Source organism: Polyodon spathula, chromosome 9, assembly GCF_017654505.1.
Source record: "Polyodon spathula isolate WHYD16114869_AA chromosome 9, ASM1765450v1, whole genome shotgun sequence".
Taxonomy (NCBI): Eukaryota; Metazoa; Chordata; class Actinopteri; order Acipenseriformes; family Polyodontidae; genus Polyodon; species Polyodon spathula.
In genome coordinates this window covers 40,848,379-40,869,454 of record NC_054542.1, presented here as the reverse complement: position 1 = coordinate 40,869,454, position 21,076 = coordinate 40,848,379, and the positions used below count along the sequence as shown (strand labels likewise).

At 37.6% G+C, this 21,076-nt stretch overlaps 1 protein-coding gene across 8 annotated transcripts in view; it reads left to right on the top strand.

The window, feature by feature from the left end:
- senp7b (SUMO specific peptidase 7b) overlaps positions 1-16,600 on the top strand; it is a 30,492-nt gene extending 13,892 nt beyond the window's left edge. For 4 of the 8 annotated variants that reach the window (XM_041259541.1, XM_041259546.1, XM_041259540.1 and 1 more), the window contains 14 exons: positions 463-609; positions 3,428-3,461; positions 4,744-4,929; positions 5,450-5,718; positions 10,689-10,819; positions 11,176-11,292; positions 11,912-12,031; positions 12,999-13,091; positions 13,753-13,955; positions 14,631-14,689; positions 14,904-14,947; positions 15,260-15,328; positions 15,850-16,000; positions 16,331-16,599. In XM_041259541.1, coding sequence (XP_041115475.1) covers positions 463-609; positions 3,428-3,461; positions 4,744-4,929; positions 5,450-5,718; positions 10,689-10,819; positions 11,176-11,292; positions 11,912-12,031; positions 12,999-13,091; positions 13,753-13,955; positions 14,631-14,689; positions 14,904-14,947; positions 15,260-15,328; positions 15,850-16,000; positions 16,331-16,462 — 1,755 coding nt within the window. In that variant the 3' untranslated portion in view covers positions 16,463-16,599. Of the gene's footprint in view, positions 1-462; positions 610-3,427; positions 3,462-4,743; positions 4,930-5,449; positions 5,719-10,688; positions 10,820-11,175; positions 11,293-11,911; positions 12,032-12,998; positions 13,092-13,752; positions 13,956-14,630; positions 14,690-14,903; positions 14,948-15,259; positions 15,329-15,849; positions 16,001-16,330 lie in introns of all 8 variants that reach the window. The other 4 variants (XM_041259544.1, XM_041259543.1, XM_041259545.1 and 1 more) reach the window with 4 other exon arrangements.
- Positions 16,601-21,076: the final 4,476 nt, after the last annotated feature.

Sequence of the window (21,076 nt, the reverse complement as noted above, 5' to 3'; positions counted from 1 at the left end):
AGTCATTTTCAGTAATGACATGAGTAAAGCTTAAATGGTCATTTGATTAAGTGGTTCCTTTCCTGTGACACAGCAACTTCCACATTGGTTAAGCCTTTTAACTGTTTAGATGCATAAATAATAATTGCCTGCCTTGCCTCCCAGTGGGGGATGCATATCCCTTAATGTACAGATGTCAAACTTTTGAGAACTGCTTATCCAGCTGCTTTGGAGTCATTGTGAGTAATCTGGAGATATGAGTAGATGTCTATCCGTCCACCATTATGTAAATGGCTGTTTAATGTAATACGTGCCAAAACAATCCTAACAGTCTGTCATTTGAAGCCAGTGGGCTGTGTAAATGTGCCTAAATTGTCTGTGTGTGTATTTAATCACTTTGTCTAATATCTCCCAGGAAAAAGAAAAAGATGATGGCTCAGCTTTAGCAAGTTTTTTTTCTGCTCTTTTACTTTTATATGGCAGATGACAGATGTGAGGACAGCCAAGGGTTTAAAGACTCCAGTTCCTTGCAGGAGAGAGAGCACAAAAGAGAGGGATGCCTTGTTAGAACTGAATTTCACTGCTGTACATATGGGAAAAATAAAAGGGGTGGCGCATGGCTGCATTCAAGTAAGTGTACAAAAAGTAGTGTTTATTCCTTGTGATGGGGCAAAGTAATGCCATTCTGCGGTGTTGAGTGTTGCCTGAGAATTGTCCCACTGAAATCCTTGGGCAGCGTCTTGGATCACAAAACTATAATTTTCTGCAAAATCAAGCAGACAGATGGCTTATTATAGTTTTTAAAACTCAACTAATTAAGGTTTTGATAGTTTCAAATATACCGCTGTAACAAAGAAATCATAAGTTCCACACGCAAATTCATTGCCCCTCAGCTCCAAGCTAGTGCCACTGGAAGCACACCCTGTCACTTTGTTTACGCTAGATCAAACCCCAGACAATGCGAAATTGAAGAGTAACACCAGTTTGGTTAGTTCTTTGTGGTACTTCACCAAAGTGGCCATAAGCAGTGCTAGAATGCATGACAAATGCAACTTCAAAAAAATCTGCAGACACCAAAATGTTCTGCTTGATTCTTGTAGATCGAATCCATCTATCTATCATCTATCCAAAAATATCTTTGGGTGATATTTTGGAGAACCCTCCCACATGAGTTATTTCAGCCTAAACTTGGTAGAAATACCAAAAATTCTAATTTCAGAGGGGGTTAATGAGCAGTGGGCGGGGGGCGGGGGGGGCTTGAAAACAAAGGTCTTTCACAAAATTTAGAAGAGGGGTCCCTAAGGTTCTTACAGCAATACTAACATTGTAGGACCCGCATCCCCTACAGGGTAAAGGGTTGGGCTGAAGTTTGAATAAAACTCGTCACTTCCTTCTCGTCTGGCTACTTTCCAAAAGTGAGTTGGGTTCTCCTGATATTTTTTTCTCAAAAGCCCTATTCATTACGAGTTGAATGAGGTGCTACACATGATGGTAGCATCTAAGTTGAGCCCAGAGTGATTTTTCTGGTCAGGGTCACTTAGGTTGACCTTTGCCAGGTCATAGCTCGAAGGGGAAATAAATAAATAAATAAAGGATTAACATTTCTGAACTCGGCTGAACCCAGTTGAATTTTTCTAGCAAAATCTGAGACTGTCGGGCAACAAGTTCCTCTCTTCTGGTTGAGCTGGCGTGGAATGATCCCTATAATCATCATTTTAATCCACAAAAATACACAACATGGCCTGTTTATGCCAGAGCAGGAAAAAGCCTAGTTGATGCTTTTTCTTTTTCTTTTTATATATATATATATAATTTATTTCCATGTCCTCATCCAACCTTTTTTTTTTTTTTATTAGCCAGCTTACATTTCTCTTCCAGTTTATTTTAATAAGCAACATCTGTTTTTCCAGTGTTTTATTTTTATTATTTTATTATTACAGGGACACTGTAGCCTTGTGATGGAATAAATTATTGTAACTGAAAAGCAAAGTAACAATGTTTGTTGCTGCTTTGATTGTGAAATGCAAAGTTTTTTTCTTTTTTTTTTTTTTTTTTTTTGCAGTTAATTGTAAACCATTAATTTCGGTCTACAAATTACGTGCAAAGCTCTAAATAAAGTTTATTCTGTTTTTGTTTATCTTCAAGGTCCACAAGATCACATATGTGGTCACTGTATTACATTTTTTATGCCAAAATTATCCAGGCTCCCCAGCTGGTTTATGGTGCTGGGGGGGGGGGTTACAGGAACATATTGTGGATATCGTGGGGTTCTACATATTTACAATACTGATGGCTGTAATTGTGTATTTACGGCAGTGGTGAAACATTGTATCAAAGCTTCAAAAAAAAAATCTTAGGATGATAAGTAAGAGTTCCTTCAGTCACTGTGGTTGTTTCTAGCAAGTTCTGTTCCACTTAGATTTTCATTTAATAAACACTGTGCACTTTTTGCAAGGCGGTAAATGCTTTGTAAATATGGCTCTATGCATCTCACTTGCATACTTGTTTTAATTAGAAAGTGGCATGGATGATGTATTGATTATTAGAGCTATGCAGATACTTGGTTTTTCTGAGTAATTACCTTTTAAGATATGTTGTTAGGTGTTAATTAAAAGGAATAAAGCACTCCCTAGGTTACCCTTACACAACTCATTTTATCTGCAATTGTGTCTTCATTTTTTTTTTAAAATCATTTTGATATGAAATCATTTAGATTTTACTTTTCTCATTTCCTCAGATAGCGATCAGGTAATGCAAAGGAAAAGTCACATGTAGGTGACAAATCAGTTGCCTTTGTTAGTTTTGTGACTTACCTTCATTGTCAGTTTAGTAAAAGTGTCAGTGCCCCAAGAAAGGAAAATGAGTCTCCAAACGGCTTTTAATTTATTGCCATTAATTGCTAATTTATTATAAAGGTCAGGGAAAGGCAGCTTACCTTGCTGTGAAATTAACCTGTTAATTAATAGGCTTTATTTAGGTTTCATTCAATACCTGTCAACAAAAATGCGTTAAAGGGAAATACTCTGATAAACTGATTACCTCGCAGCCTGGTTGATTACCAGTGTGCCTGTTCAAATAAAATAGACTGCGGTTATTGCTTCCAAACCTAGACCTGTGATGTAATCGCTTACCGCATACAGGCTGCACATAGCAGTCACACTTTTATTACTCCCTGTTAAATACACTCTACTGGCTCTGCTGTGACAGACAAATTCTTCTGAGACAATGCAGTACCTTGCTGCAATTATTGATGGAAAATGTTTTTTCCACATTTTGACATTTTCGATGCCATACAATCTGAAAAAAAAAAAAACATTAAAAAAAACAAGCATCTCCTTATAAAGTTACCAGGCATACTGTATAAATGTGATACTCCCATGTTGTAAATTTTTAAAAATGTTGATGTTGGCTGTTTTTAATATATTCTACTCTTTTCTTTCCTTTGCAGTTTATGGCTGACAGTATTATAATACCTCTGAAAGGTAATTCATATTTATGTATTAATAAATTACAATTGAAATTTAAAACAAACACATGACCGTACATCTGGGTTACTTCCATGTGATGTCTATAGATTGTTTTTTGTATTCAGCGTTAGAGTGAAATGTATATAATCTATCTCATTTTACTGTCAGTTTGGAATCTATCTTGCAATCATTTAAATCCAGTGACAGAATGACGAAGAACAGTTTCAAAGTGGGATTCAATTTAGATATTTAAGGCTTCTACTTTCTTTTTTTTTAATACTTTATATAAACACTCCCATGAATGTTGGTGGAGTACTGTGTTTATTTCACTCATGAGGGTGGCCATCTTCATTCGTGAACTAAGTATGTTCATGAAATATCTGTATACCCCTATTGTAATTTGCAGTTGTTGTGGTCAAAAATAAAGAATAGTCAAATAAAGAACTATGACAAATAATAATGCCTTTTGGAAGAACCAATTTTTATGCTCTGGTAAATTCTTCTAAAAAAGGATGTAATAAAATCACTTGTCCCTTCAAATTTAAATTGTACAAATGACGTGAAACCCTTGATGTACTTAATGTGCAGACTGGCAGTCTGACTAATTTCATAATAAGCATTGTAACATATTGTAGTGATCCTTGGGAGGAAGGGAAGTAATCAGGATAGTGTAGAGTGTGTGTGTGTGTGTGCGTGCAGGGGGTTGGGAAGTTGAACTGGGAGTCGAAAATGAAAATAAAAATGATTGATCGTATTTGTCTTTCCTTACCCTACCCCTTTTTCTCTTTCCCTCTGTGTCTCTGTCTCCCCTAAACACACCCTTCTCTCACACTTATCTTTCTCACCCTTCATCTTGTCTTTCCCGAATCTCCCGGTCTTTTTCGCACACACCCTTATATTCCCTTGCTCCCTCCACCCCTTACGCAGACCTACGCCCCCATGTCCTTCATACCAAACCTGCACCCCAATTCCCCTACACCAACAACATGCACCCCCTGCCCGCACACACCACCATGCAACTCCCTGCACGCACACCACCATGAACCTGAAATGCTCAATATTAGCAGCACATCCGAACCTAAAGTATATCTGTTTTATATTATTAGGATTTATGGTTGTAATTAAACTCCCCTATTACAAGTATCTGTTTCATCAATGTTTCAGAATAGATCTTGGTGAACTGACATTTAGTCCTAAATTCTATACAAAAATGGTTTAAATGTGTGCCTTATATTTTTATTTTAATTAAGGTATAGATTATGTGCTACAGACAGTTCTTCTGTTCTATTCTGTTCAGATTCCGAAGAAGAGTGTCTCTCGTTGTCAGTGGTGATGTCCCAGTTACAGAAATATGGAATATGGAATCAAAGCTGTGGGGAACACCTAAGTGAAACTCACACAGTCATCTTCCTGTGGGTCTCTGGGGCTCAAGCACAGCTGATTCAAAAAGAGTTATCGGCAATCCACCCAGTGGAACAGCCCTGTAAGTGGGGAACACTTTCTCCTTTATTCAGTTATTGTTTTCTTTTTTATTATTATTATTATTTTCAAGTACATTTTTCACAAATTAAACTACAGGGTGCATCAAGTGCATTAGGAGATAGCAGTCTTCAGAATGGATAGAATATCACCAAAGACTAGCCAGCAAGGCTGTACACTAAACATAGTTTTAGCTTTTATGTATGTTTAAGTCTCTTTTTATAAAAAAAATAAAAAAATAAATCAAATCAACTGAATAGGTCACCTGGCATTGTGACAGACTGCTGTGATCTTGGTTTCATGCTGTACTGTGTCCTCCTATCGGAATAAAAAGTGATTACACCTGGCATATTGCATAAATATAAGCTCTAAAAAATAAAATCTAAGTTTATTAGGAAGTGATCTGCGTATGTTTCGTATGCATGTAAATTTTTATTTTGATTTACTTTTTCATGACCACTCAAACTTTGTTAACAACTGTGGCAGGAGATTTATGTAACTGACATGATTTTTTTTTTGCACAGCAAAATTCAGTGAGTTTCTCTTTGTTGAGCTGTGCACAACCCTTGACGAGGAGCAGCAGCAGTTGCTGAAGGAGCTGATGTGTGAAACAGGCAGGAGAAGTGAGATCCCCAGCCTCTGTGCCGCGGTGCCCTGGGAGGAGGGCCACTCTCTGCTCCAGGATGTCTCCAGTGACTGCCCCTTCATCTCCTTGTGCCTGAGCCAGCTGCAGGACCGGGAGCAGGAGGAGAGTGCCCTGACCCTGACCCCGCCCTCCACAGGCTCTCCACAGGTGAGTTAAGCACAGGCTACAGATTGAGAGGATCAGAGACACATGGCACTGAGTTAAGCACTGAAAATTAGGTTGTGTGAAATTTTCTTTTTCTTTCTTTCTTTACTGTTTAAACAAGCTTGTTAGTGACGTTCATCCTTGTTACAGACATAAAATTCAAAATTAGAGCTGTCAGTAACATGAAAAAGTAGATCACCATGACCTACATCCACTGCATGTGCAGGTAAAAATGTAACTTGAAATAAAGATGCATGGACAGATCTACACATACTCTCATGCCTTGTGCTAAAGTGTGTGCATGGAACAAAATAATTACATAATTAAATATTTTCTTGAGGGAGTGGTAATAGCAGTTGAAATGCACAAAGTTACCATTTGAAAGCATTTGTTATCACCGAACACTACAAATGAAAGGAGGTATTTTGCCTGGTTGTATATGTATACATAAAAGGTAAGTACTGTAACTTAAGTATGTTTGTACTGTGCCTAGGTGACTGGATTCAGTTGAATTTCAGTTTACAATTGGTTTGGACAGGTTTGGCCATGTGAACGTGTTTTCTGCATTTTTATGCATGCACAACGAAGCTTCATTGGAAGATTCTCATTAGGATTGCCTTTGGTAACGCCATTATTTAGGCAAGAGGCATGTTTCGTCAATGCAGTTTAGAAATACTTTTGCTTCCTTTTAATTACTGCAGGAATTAGATCGGGATCTCCTCCCAGTCATCTGGAAAACTGCATGGTTTCTGATCTAAGAAAAGGAATAAGCTACATCAGCTATAGTTAAAATAAAGTGCACCGTTTAATCTAATTGAGAGAAAAACAAACTGTTCTGGAGCCAGCTGGCTTAGAGAATTGGGTCAGTGCACACTTCTCATTATTAGTTGGTTAGTTCAGCAAGAAATATGGTTTGTGTTTGTATTAGTGCCTTGTAAAGGGTACCTTTTATGACTGTAAGGAACAGCAAAATCAGATTAAATAATTGACATGTGGCCCAATAAAATGTCAAGTGAGTTGTTTCTCAAGTGCCCTGATTTTAAGAAAGGCATACCTCTGTACTTGATTTCCCCAACCACTAGCAAATGCTAGTGCATGTTTTGGATGGTACACAGAACTTGATACCTCTTCTGGTATTACTGTCACGTTCACAAAATTATATGTGTCGCTATATGACTTGTCAGCAAGTGGTCCCCCCCCCCCCCCCCCCCCCCCCCCTTTTTTTTTTTTAAGGTTCTGTGAATTTTTTTTGTTATTTGCATAAACTTTGTTGTTTCAGAGTTCCTGTCATTACTTGTATGCATTCTTATTTCATTCCAACGGTGAAACTGTAGCAAGGAAAAAAGATGGCAACTCCCATCAACAAAATCCAGATCCGTAGAAGATATTTAATAAAACCGACTTTAAACATGTCTTCATCAGAGCAAATGTTAAAAAGGTGCATCTCGGGTATGTTATACATAGGGGTCTACCTAAATCTCGATTTCGCCAAAGTCGTGAAATTGCGGGGTCTCCGTGAAATTCACCTCTTTTGGGGCCAATGCATACCAGACAAGTACAGAGAGAAAAAAAAGAAACCTTGTTTAGATGAACTGCTGCACAACGCAAGCGACGCAAACTATGTATCTTCCTTCTGTAGAGAGCCCTTTCTATTCCTTAGCTGCCCTGTGTGCATTGCACTGAAACAAAAAACAAACAAACAGAAAATGTGCACAAATAACATTTACAAAAAAAATTCTCCACAGCGGTTGACGTTGGTGTTTACTATTCAAATGACAACAAAGTTTTAATCAGCCTATCTGTGCATCTGTTCTGCTTTCCTGTGACCTGTACTGTGCAGCTGGGGGTGGCACAAAGTTAGTGCTGCATTGTTTGTTTTTTTTAGGTTGCTAAAATCTAGTTTTCAGCATTAGAGGTAAAATAGTACAAATGGACTACAAAGTAAAAAAAGCAAAATGTATTTCGGTGGTTGATCGTGTCAAGATGTTTCCCAAAGAAACTGTACATGCAGGTGGAGGTAATTGTTTTGTTTATCTTAATGTGTCTTTGGAGAAAATACAATCATCGCTATTCAGCTTCAGAATCACACATTAAACAAAAGGCTACTACAGAGGCTGCTGAACAGAACGTAAAATAAACAGTTTTCAGAAGCCAAACTGGAAAGTCAGCCGAGACAAAAAGTATTTCTGTCGGAAAGTTAAGTCAGTACTACAGTGATCTAGCATAGCCACCTCGCTTCAACCTGCTGCTTACTTTTTCTCAGTTGGATCTGTATAACTTGGCAAGGCTTTGTCTTAACTTCCAACCGATTCAATGGATGCAGAGCGTGCAGTCTCAATGTATGGGCAATTCAACTGTAGGGGGATGCTGCGTGCTTAACTTTATCAAATGACAGCACTCTGTTTTAGTAAAAAAGCAGTTAGCACTATTTTTAGGCTTTATAGTGTTCTGAAATACTGTCAACTTTGGTTTATTTAAACATATCCGCAAAATCCTAATTTTATTCCACAACCTACCTGTGAAAAAAACGCAGATTTACAGCGATTGAAGTAAACCCCTAATTATACATACCGCACCTGATAGCAATGGTTAATCATTGGTAATTAAACACATGGTCTTAGAAAGTTTTTACTTATATAAATATTGAAGGATCACCAATTGAAGTATGTAGTACAACAGAATTACATCATAAGTATTTTACATCTTACTTGAAGTAAGTTCTACAATTATGTCACATGTACATTCAATATATTAGATTCCCAATTCATTCACAAATGTTTAATTTAATATAAATCTGGTTACATTCAATAAACACACTTAATAAACAATCATCACAGTGCAACAGAGTCAATTAATCACATATAACATTCGTATATCGCTATATGTCAGACCCTTCGTTTTATAGGTATAGACTCTTTTTTTAATGTTCATCTGGTTCACTCGTTTAAAATGTAACATCATATGTTATTTTTACAGATTGCAGAAACAATTTACATGATCAAGATATAACATAGTTAAGAACATAAGAACATAAGAACATAAGAAAGTTTACAAACGAGAGGAGGCCATTCGGCCCATCTTGCTCGTTTGGTTGTTAGTAGCTTATTGATCCCAAAATCTCATCAAGCAGCTTCTTGAAGGATCCCAGGGTGTCAGCTTCAACAACATTACTGGGGAGTTGATTCCGGACCCTCACAATTCTCTGTGTAAAAAAGTGTCTCCTATTTTCTGTTCTGAATGCCCCTTTTTCTAAACTCCATTTATGACCCCTGGTCCTTGTTTCTTTTTTCAGGCTGAAAAAGTCCCTTGGGTCGACACTGTCAATACCTTTTAGAATTTTGAATGCTTGAATTAGGTCGCCACGTAGTCTTCTTTGTTCAAGACTGAACAGATTCAATTTTTTTAGCCTGTCTGCATATGACATGCCTTTTAAGCCCGGAATAATTCTGGTCGCTCTTCTTTGCACTCTTTCTAGAGCAGCAATATCTTTTTTATAGCGAGGTGACCAGAACTGCACACAATATTCAAGATGAGGTCTTACTAGTGCATTGTACAGTTTTAACATTACTTCCCTTGATTTAAATTCAACACTTTTCACAATGTATCTGAGCATCTTGTTAGCCTTTTTTATAGCTTCCCCACATTGTCTAGATGAAGACATTTCTGAGTCAACAAAAACTCCTAGGTCTTTTTCATAGATTCCTTCTCCAATTTCAATATCTCCCATATGATATTTATAATGTACATTTTTATTTCCTGCGTGCAGTACCTTACACTTTTCTCTTAACCACATCTGTGTTGTACTGTGTATGATCATTGTACATTGGAAAGAAAAGGCAATGTTGCGATGTTAAACCAGTTTTGTCAAGTAAGTATCCCCATGATGTAATTACCAGTGATTAACCATTGTTGCCAGGTGTGGTATGTATAAAATGCTCGAGATGCATCTTTTTAACATTTGCTCTGATGAAGACATGCTTTTGTTGAAACGCGTTAGCAAACACATTTTTGATGTATTCATGTTTTATTAAATAGCTGCTGTGGATCCGGATTTTGTTGATGGGACTTGCTGTCTTTATTTCTTGCTACGGTTTCACCACTGGAAGGTATTTATTTGACACATTTTTCAGTTTTTATTTTTAATTAATTTTCTACAAATTTCTAGAATATTTTTTTCACTTGGAAGTTGTGGGGTAGGGTGAGTAGATAAATGAAAAACAAAACCTATTTTAATGCATTTTAATTCCCGGCAACAATAGGTGACAATTTTGAAAGGGGGTGTAGACTTTCTATAGGCACTGTGTGTGTGTGTGTGTGTGTGTGTGTGTATATATATATATATATATATATACACACACACACACACACAGACAGAGAGACAGACAGACAGAGACACACACACACACACACACAGACTGGAGGGTGGAAAAGAAATATGCAGTTCAGGAGGGGCTAAAAAGTCCTAAAGATTTCTTTGATACAGTCCGTTCCCCACCCCCCCCCCCCAGAATGCCACAGGAGGGAGCCAGAAGAGTTTCACCTGACTGTCCAATCTGTAGACATTATCACCTGCCTGTGATTAGCAGGCAGGTATATAGGATGTCAGAAATGTTTGTTCTAGCCATCCCATAGTAGTTAGGGACTGAAAGCAAGTAATCCATGTGCGAGTTAAAATTTTTCTTTAGTTTATCACCTTTTATTTCTGTAAATATTAAAATTGGCACTTTAAATCTTGTGTCTGGGTCTATTTTAAAGGGGCTTCGAACCTTAAAATCGGTGAATATATTGATCTCCCTCTCTTTCTGTCTCTCTCGCTAAATGGTGGTCTTGTAATTCTAAGCAGAGAACACTGTAATCAATGGACATTAAGTACTATATACCATTAAGTGCCACTGTTAACAGGTCTAACCAGTTGAAACTAAAGTTTGTCAAATTACAGATGAAATGCTGTTGAAAACATACACTTCTTACAGAAGGAATGGACTCAGCCCGCACCCAGCTACACTCTCTGTCACCGGAGAACGACGGATACCTACTCTGTTTCAGTTGGTTTGAGACCAAGCAAGCATTGGAAGGAACACAAGTACACGGGACCATTGACAAAGTTAGTGCTTAACATGGCTCTCTGTTTATTCTTTACAATACTTATATAGGAGATATATTTTTGAAAAAAGTAGGAAAGTAAAATTAATCTTAATCTCTCTCATGTCTAGAAAATCAATGAAACCTGAAAACTGTTTTGGAAAGTAGTAAAGTTTATGTTAAGAGCCTGTACGTGCAATGCAGGTGCGTAATACTTAATTGTATTTACTTGTTTAAATAAGCACACAAAATCGTAAAGTTTAAGTATAGGAGCCAGTTGGCAGGTTCCCAGGAGCTTTTGGCCACTTCCCTAGACAGTGAGTAAACAGAATCAGTCCTAGATAATGTAGTTAGTTTTTTTGTCTATCTCTTTCACAGACTGATTGTGTTCCCTCCCCCTCCTACCAAAGGAGGGATCGCCGTCACCACTGAGGATGTGGAGTGCCTTGACAATGGACAGTTTCTCAATGATGTTATCATTGATTTCTATCTGAAGTAAATATATGCCTTTTTACTAATGCAAGAGTGAGTTATGTATGTGTTTCTGTGTGCTGTCAATTAGCTGGCGAATGGCTATGTGTATGAAAAGGTGGTTGGTGTAGGTTAGACTGAATTCGAGTGATCTGCAAAAAAATACAGTGGTGCCCGTATCAATCAATATTTCAATATTATTTATGTGAAATGTGATTAAGGGGCGAGTGCACCAACATAGATTAAATAAAACTCAGTTTAGTACTAATCTGGGGTTATGCACCACAGAAATATAAATCAGGATTATTAAATCTTGGATTAGGCAGGTGTTGCTGGATTTCTGATTAGCAATTGGTCATTATTTGTAAACGCCATATTTAGTAAATGTAAAAGAAAATGTAAACAAAAAAAAAAGAAGCGTTCAAGCATAAGAAAAGATGACATTCAGTTAATTTTACTCATTAAATACTATTTCTTTGCTCAGGTGATGTTTAAATGAATTATCAAAAAATGACAGTAGGCCTCCCGCGGGCGGGTACTCAAGTCATGCTTTTTTTTTTTTCCCTCCGAATTGACGACCATTATGGGGAAGGGATGAGGAGTATTTCCAGTTGTAATATTGCTGTTTTTCTTGCTCTGGCAGGTATTTAATGATTGAAAAAGTGCCAAATAATGTTGCTGAGCGCACACACATCTTCAGCAGCTTCTTCTACAAGCAGCTGACCAGGAAAGACACCCCAAAAGAGGGGGCGGCAAACATCTCGTAAGAAACTGTCAATGGTAGTTTTCTATCGTTGTGCCATCACAAGAATTCATATGTGAACTCTACACGCACATTTAGATGACAGAAAACACAGAATTAGGGGGGACTTTGTAAAATCTTAAAAGGAGTTGATATAGTTACCATTACTTTAAATGCCGTACAGAGACCAGGACCAGAGGTCACGGTTGGAAATAAAGTGGAAATAGACTTGGGATAGTTGGAGGGGGCTGAGAATATGGAATGGGTTACCAAGTCCTGTTGTTGAGACAGAGTCAAAGTTTTGAGTTCAATTAGCAGCTAGGAACTGGATGAGCTAAGATGGGCCAAATAGCCTGTCATTTGTACATTTTCTTTTGTTCTTATCTAGTGCCTCCTTATTGCTGGGCTTCTCAAACATTTTGAAAAATATTTTTTGATTAACTTTCTTCTCCTGAGGACATTCTTTTTTAATTAAAGTAACAATAAAAGATGTAATTAAAACAGGATGTTTGCATCAAAGAGCTGTGCTCCAGAATAATAAATAAACAAAAAACAGCAGAGCCCAATGGTGAATGAGAAGGTCATTCAGTACAATTCAGGTGTCTGTCCAAACCAACACTGTTGTGTTATGTTGCGGCAGGATTGATTGCTATCTGTTTTCTGTTTTTCGTGATGTCCCATCACAGAATTGGAGTATTACCTGTAACTTCACATTTCTACACAACGGGGAGTATGGGAGTAAAAATATTTGCCCTGTTACTTGGCATACAGATATTCGTTATTACCAAGGCTTTGTAAAATCTGAGTCTAGCACAGTTTCAGTGCACTATGAGGTTTTAAAGGGGAACTTCAACTTTACAATATACATGTTTGTTAACAGTTAATAATCTTGTATTTAATTGCATAGTCCCAGTGGTTGCACTAACTGCCACAATACAGAATTCAAAAAATGAAATATGTTTTGGTAAGACATACCATGTGGTTACAGAGCTCAGCACAGGAGACACCAAAGAGTGAAAACCTGGACTCGCCATATAGATATCTTTGACAAGGATTTCATCTTTGTACCGGTCAATCAGGAGTAAGTATTTCTTAATTTTAATAAAGTTAAACATTAAATATGAGAGAGAGGTTTGCACACACAATGTATTGCACTTAAAAGTATTTCCATGCAGGTCTGATGAACCAGTGCATGTACATTTACTCTGAGATGGTTCATTCACTGCCCAAAAATGTAGAGAATCGAAGTAGAAAATCACCCACTCTGCACTGTATGCTTATATAAGTTGTGTGAAACTATGCAGCAAGAAGTGTCCATCAAAGTAGTCTCCCATGTGTTCCTGGAATGACGTTTGCAGGAATTTAGCACCGGAAAGCACAGCCCTGGTGGCAAGTTGGTATTTATGGATCAAGCCTGCAGATGTGTGTAACAGACGTGCTACCGTGTCCTTCAGCACTGGACGTGGCACATCTGTTTCCACATGAACAATGTCCCTGGGGCTACACTTTGTGGGCTTAGGGTAGCAAAGCACTAATTTTTTGCCCAATCCATACATGCTGTGGGTACTGTATGTTGTACGCTTATAATTTCTGTGCATTTTACTAAGCCAAAATAAAACTTTTAATATGGCAGAATCAAGAGATAGGTGTGATAGTTTGTGAGCAGTTGTAGTTATTAAAAAATGGAGTCACTTGAAGAGAAAATTCCTGCTTCTTAATAATATGTCTTTAATTTCTCGAAGGGCACACTGGTACCTGGTTGTAATTTGTTTTCCTGGGATGGAGAAACCAAAGTATGAGGACAGAAGCAACCAGTGCCCCAGGAAGAATGGAGAGAGGAGCAGTTCAGATGAAGAGGAGGGTACGGCTGGTAGAGCAAAAGCGTTGCATGGATTAATGGAAGGGAGATGTGAAAAAAGTAGCAGCAGTAACCAACAGAAAACAGGTGTGGACAATTTCAACTTGGTCATTACTCTGCTGTTCTCAAGCAGTGTGGGAGTCTGGAGTCCTATTCATAAAGCATTAACATGCTGGTAAATGACTGTTCCACCAGAGCTGCTGCATTTCTTATGAATCTTGCCTCTCTGTATGTTGTGAAGTTCCTTGAAAGCTGAGTATATTTTTGTGTGCAGAACATTTTCTCCTGAGAGAAACACAGCATATATGAAATATGGTATGGCTCTCCTAAGCTTTTGCTCTTGTCCAAAAATTGCACCATGCATTTTGAAATACATTTTGGCCTCACTGTTATAGTAAATTGTTAGCCTCTGTTTTGGGGTATGTGTGGTTTGGACTGAGTTACTGCTTACTGTTACTTATTTGAGCAGACAAACTGTTGCTTTGTGATGCTGTGTGTTACGACAGTACACCACCACAGAAGAGAAAACAATTGAGTGCTTTGAGTACATTTCTTTAATAAGAAATATGTATGCTTGAAAGAAATAAATACAGTGAAGTTTAAATTAACTGGGCTGCTTATTCAAGGTGTGCCTGTCATTCATTTGTGTTTTAATAGAAAGTCATTTGTTCTTTGTGGTTGGAGTGAGTGACAGCTTAACTCATAAGATACGTTCATCAGTATTTATGAAAAACTTTTTTTTTTTTTTTTTTTCTTTTAAAGGTAGTACAGAATTTCCCAAAGCTGCGTCATCAAGCGTGAATAATTTACAAGATTTACCGGTGAATATGAACTTATTTTTGAATAAGTTTCCATTGTAACATCACCAATGGCTCTTGAAGGTTGCCCTGCATGATTATAGTTGCATATTTTTAGTAGATTTAAAGTAACTAAAACATTATCGAAATACGTTATACATACATTTTGTGTGTATGTCTATGTATAACATGCATTCTTATACTGATTTTTATTTTTTAATATGTCTTTGTTTTGTAGGAATGTACACAAAAATACTGTCGAAGAACAAAGGTTTATAAAAGGTGAGCTAATCAAACCATCCGTTTTTACAATGTAGTATATAGTAATGTAGGTAATGGAAAATGCATGATCAGGATGCGTTATAGGACAGGTTGCAGAGCTGCTTGTCCCACGCAGGCTATGAAACAGAGGACAAGTTAGACCCTCTACTCAACATTAAATGATGCATAGGGGCCCTTCTAGGCAGGTAAACTGTTACACAAAACCCTAAAACATTTATCTTGGCTGGCCTTAACATATTTGCTCGAGCAAATGTATTATACCGTTGACTCATAACTGTAAAAACATCCCACCATGTTCTTTTTCCCCTCCAGGCCCTGTATTCTCATAATGGATTCTCTGAAAGTTTCATCACATGAGCGCACAGTCAAACAATTAAGAGAGTAAGTATGAAATCCTTGGGGGTCCCCAAGTAGCTCACCTGGTAAAAGCACAGCTGCGTGGTGTGTAGGGTGAGCCATACAGTCAGAGGAGCACAGGTTCGGGTCCTGGCTGTGCGATAGTCACAGGTCTTTGCAGGTGATTCCGAAAGAAGCATCACATTGGCTCTGGCGCTCCCATAGCTTAGGAAAAAATAATTGGATATTCCAGATTGGGGAGAAAATGTGTCATTGCCTTTCATAATATATTGTTCTTTATGTGCTTATACATTTATGCTTTTTGGCTAGAACTGACTGCAGGGATGTAAGTAAGACCCCCATTGCATAGCAGTTTGATCCATTGCTGGTTTTACTTGGAGTTTAATAGGACACCTGAGCTTGTTAGCTGTACACTATGACTAATCAGGCTCGTAGTGAAACCGCTATGAATTAGAAGTCTTATTTCTATCCCTGGACTGTATGTTGCTTGCACAGGATAATAATGAGTTCTGCCTTTTTAAATCAATGCCACCTTCTTCTGGTAGGTACCTGCAGGTGGAATGGGAAGCCAAGATGGGGACGCCCAGGAGCTTCACATCAGACCAGATGACAGGATCAAACTGCAGAGTACCGTTGCAGGACAACAGCAGTGACTGTGGGATCTATCTACTGCAGTACGTGGAAAGCTTCCTGCAGGTAAAGGCAGGGCTGTGTGTGCTGTGCTGTTTATCTTCTTAGTTACCACAAGTGTGTTGTAAAATCTACTGGATTATCTAGCTGCATGCCAGTTTTGACCTAACCCCATTCAGGTTTTCTTAACCAATAACTAAATCAGGACCTGTCATTGTATCCTCCTCTATCACTATCTATACCACCTATGCCATAATGATTTAGGATGAGTCCAGGTCCTGTTGTACAAACCTACTGTGGTATGAAGGTAAGTCTGATCATTTTAATAGGTAAGGCTGGCTGGAATTCTTTTTACAGCTCTTTTTTTTTTTTTTTTTTGTCGCTCTTGTATTCCAGAATCCCGTAGTCCACTTTGAATTTCCAGTTCAGCTAGAAAGGTGGTTTCCCCGACAGGAGGTAAAGAGAAAACGGGACGGGATTAGAGACTTGATTCTGCATCTCTACAGACAACAGAAGAGCAGCAGCTGATGAATGTGGTGGCTGAACCTTTTGCAGACACTGCACAAGCTTACCAGAAAGCTACTTCTCAGATTTCATTTTGTGCACAAACTGAAATGTGTATAATAGGTATAAATGTTATAAATAAATATTTAGGTAATATATCGGTGTTTTTTTTTTATTTTTGTTTGTTTTTTTTCTTCTGCCTTTTAAGTTTACCAGAAGCTCTTGAATTGTATTTCCTACACCTGTCAGTAGACACAAGTTTCTAAGTATAAGTGGAACTAATTTATTAGGAATGTGTTCCAGGACCCACTGAAGATTTCTAGTCTGGATTTTTGAGAAGCTTATTCGAGACCAGTTTCATAGGTTGCAAGTGGGACCGGACACTCATCATGGACAGTGTCATAAATGATCTTAGAAGGATGCGAGTCCCCTTCCATATGAGAACAAGGCCATCAAACAGAACACACCGATATCCTGTACCATGTTTCTACACACAACACTGTAATTGTAGCTTACAGAATAATTTCATAAAGCTTACCTGTTTTGCACTTACATCATCTAAAAAGATCTGAAATGTGTAATTTTAAAAGAAACCTGATTTGTAGCACACATGTATTTCATTTTAAAACATGACTATCTTGTACTATTTCAAGTTAAAGGAATCTGCAGTTTCTGTGTCTTATTCTCAGGTTATCTGTTTGCACTTCCTGAGTGTAGAGCTTTTATGAAACTATTTTGTTGGCTACGATTACTTTAACATGAGTTTAATGAGGGGAAAAAATGGGAGCATATTCAATCACATTCAAAATATTTGATGTGCTTTCAAAAAATGTTCCTAAAGGGCAGCTTGGTATGGCTAACTTTCTAAAAATGTTGATAAGGAACCTGTCACCTTAGTACAGCTCTGAGAATCCTATCTATAGAACATTTGCTCTGTGTCTGGCAATGTTATGTTATGAGTGTTTTTAACATCCACTTGGGAAGTAATGTAATATTATTCTGAGAGCTCTGCTGAGGCCGTCAGGATGTGATGACAAGAAGAAAGTATTAGTTAACAACTCTGGTATGTACTGCCAGTATCAAATTGCCCTTGTGATCACAAGGTACAAGCTGAAATGTGTACAATGTAATGTATTTTGTCTATAGACCTTTGTTCTATATGTAGGCTAATAAAAATAAAAGGATGGTAGGCTCTGCTTAAAAATCAAATTTCTGCATATACAGTATAACATCAAAATATATAGACAATTGAGAAACAGATGTCCCCTCCATTTGAGTGTTGTTTAAATCTAGATATAGGTGTATTTCAGCATGTAGACTTGCTAAATAGAAACCTGGCAAATATTAGACAAATGTTTTGTAATACTTATGATTGAGCATGTGCAGCTTTTTCAGTAATATATCATTTAATATTTTCTGAATGGAGGGGTCACATTGGGGCCTGAACTACAAAGTGATGGGCAACCACTGTGTTCAAATACAAGTAGCTCTAAATGTGTCACTAAATATGGTGTATAACTACATTCTATGAAGGAACAAAGTGCTAGCTGTGACCAAAAAACTCAGTATTGAATTGACAACATTTTTTCTCAGCAGCAGATGTCATAAGAAAGTACACATCTTGATCCTCTGTTTCAGTTTGACCTTGAGCATAAAGAAGGTTAGAATCAAAGTGGCCTAGCTACTGTAATGTTAAAGCTGCAGTAATGAGAGTCCTCAGTGGTAATATGTCAGAAACATAACTGAAGATCACCCACTTACTGTTTCTTCTGCTGCCTCTTCATGTTTTTACCACTGCAAGTGATACAACATGATTATTTATTGATATCACTGTTGATCACATCTTACAATGTTCTTGCAGGAATAGCACTGGTTTGTCATTCTCAAAATTAAAAGCTTCAGGCATCTTTCACTTGGGGTAACAGCAGCTTTATGAAGAGTAGGAAGACAGAATCCTCATTAGGAAATCACAAATTGACTGCTGTAATGTATTGGGTAGAGAGACTGAGGCTGTCAATAAAGATAAGAGTAAGAAGCTGGGAACATATGGAGGCAGGTAGATTTTAAGGGATTGGGAAGAGATTTTTGCTCACAAAGCCCCCCTCCCCCCAATCTCTTCCTGTTGATATTCAGCACTGCTACTGAAGTATGCCTGTCCAAGACTACAGCAAACATAAAGACCTAAACTGGATCCGCATTGGTTGTGATGAGATTAAACTCTATCAGAATGTGTAGTTTATTTGAAAGTAGTGTGCGAAACGCAAATGTTTAAAGTGGCCTCTGATGCCATTGAAAGCAATTGGTTTAATCTCAACCGTAATGGGCACTTGTTTACGTTTAATGCCACCAAGAATAGTAGAGTCATATTGTAATAAGGAAAGCATTAGCCAGAATGTTTGTCTAATTGCCCTAATGACAGATTCTCATAATTTTCCCTCAAAATTGGTTTATAGTTTGAAGTTTTGGGAAGAAGAATAAGAGGACAGCCATGCACAGCAAATTATGAGCTAAGACTATAAGTAACTAAAGGTTGGTTTGTTCGGTTTATACCTTGGCAGGATAAGCCATCCTTAGACTTTATTAGAACATTTAAAATAATTGGTGCAATCCAATGTGATTCTCCAATGCTATAAAATGTTCTAATGAAATAGTGGATGATTTCATAGGCTAATTGTTTTGATCACATGTTTTGACTAATAGCAAAGTGTCAGACCTCTCTGGATGTTAAGTGCACACTCACATGAGGTGATTGTTTTTATATTGCCTGTAAGTGTATAGCTGACTTGTACATTAAGTCTGTAGAGACGTTATCCACGGTAGGATTCTTCTATTATCATTATCAAAAGCATGGAGTAAGATTCAGTAGAGGGATGTTCCTTATAGAGAGAGATCCAAGTAAAATGGACTAAGTAGAGGGGGTCCTCCTAATAGAAGGAGATCCAGTGAAATTGACTAATTAGAGGGGTGCTCCTAATAGAGAGGGAGATCCAGATAATGTCTAAATTGAAAGGGGTTGACACAGAGTGGTCTTGTTGTCTTTCTGGTCTTTATATTAAACTGGTCGCAAGGAGGCAGCTTGCATAACAATCGGAAAGGGTAGACTGTTCAATGTTCTTTGTGCTGCCATCAAACAGGCTCTGATAATATATTGTAAGAATGGGTTGCACTTGCACAGAAGTGGATCAAATATGTAGGATATCTGCATATCTGCAACAACTTTACGCTTGTCTTATTAGTTTACATACTTTGAGTTTCATTGAAATGAAACAAAAAAACAACAACGATCCAATCAGCGCTCTTTGGAGTAGCCATTTCACCCGAAAAAAGCACACATGGTAATGTTTGCATTGTATTACAATGACAAGGTTAATCACTAAGATGAGCTGGATTGTAAGAGTACCTGTATTACAAACATAACAAGGGTAATATCATGTCTGGCTGTTGGTGTAGGCTTATTTGAACTGGAAAATATTGTGATTTACCTTTTAGAAGTGATTTATAAGTGAACATGTGAGCATGCGTACAACTATACTCTAAATGTTCCCTTTCCTCATCGCCAATGAGTTGACGTGTCTGTTGCCATGCGTGTTGGACAATCATTGTATGTAATTTAAATAAGTCATTGGGTCACCTTTCAACATACTGACCACCATACGAATATCTGACCTGACAGGAACAAGCACAGACATCAGAGAAGGGTTCTGTATATTGGTGAACCTATCATGTTCTGCACTGTTAATTTTAATTATTATTATTATTATTATTATTATTATTATTATTATTATTATTATTATTATTATTAATAATAAGTAGTAATAGTAGTAATACAGTAGTAGTATATCCAGAAGTTCGGAAGTGCACTTAGCAACATTAAATAAAGAAATACAAACTGAAGTTGTTGTTATCGCTATGAAACTTTATTTTGAGTATTCATTGTTCAATGGCACCTTGATTAATAATCTAGCTACTTATCTAAAGCAAACCCAAACGCCCAGCCTCAGGTTTCACTGTACCATGAACGTACTGTCGTGAGACATACTCTCTGAGCATCTATTTCATTGGCATGGGCTCAAATATGATCAATGGTTTACTTCGCAACTACAAACTAGACGGATCACCTGTATTGAATTCAAATGAAACAAGACGTTCAGACGAGTTGAGTGTAGCCAGTGCAACAGCTTTCCACAGATGCATTTTAACAGTCCTGACGCGCGTGTGTGTGTGTGTGTGTGTGTGTGTGTGTGTTTACTATGGAAAACGTAAGCACCAACTTGGATGTATTACACAGGGGAGTCTTGTCACTCCGTATTCCAACAAGTAACACACTCAAAGTTCAGTTACAACAATTACTTAATTGTATTTTAAGCGTCCTTGTGTAATCGGCAGAATTGTTAACTACATGACGAGCTGCTTTAAAGAGATTAGCAAAGGGGATTAAAGTTAAAAAAAAAAGTCCCATATGCATGTGGTACACGCGGAGCTGTCTTTCAGCACCATTGGCGTTACTTTGCATTACCCAAACGCATAGAAATACGCATCAAAGCCAGTGAAACGGTAAGTTATATGAAACATGCATAAATATAGTAATGGACAATGACTAAATGCACCAAATATGCCAACATGATTAAAGTTTAAAAA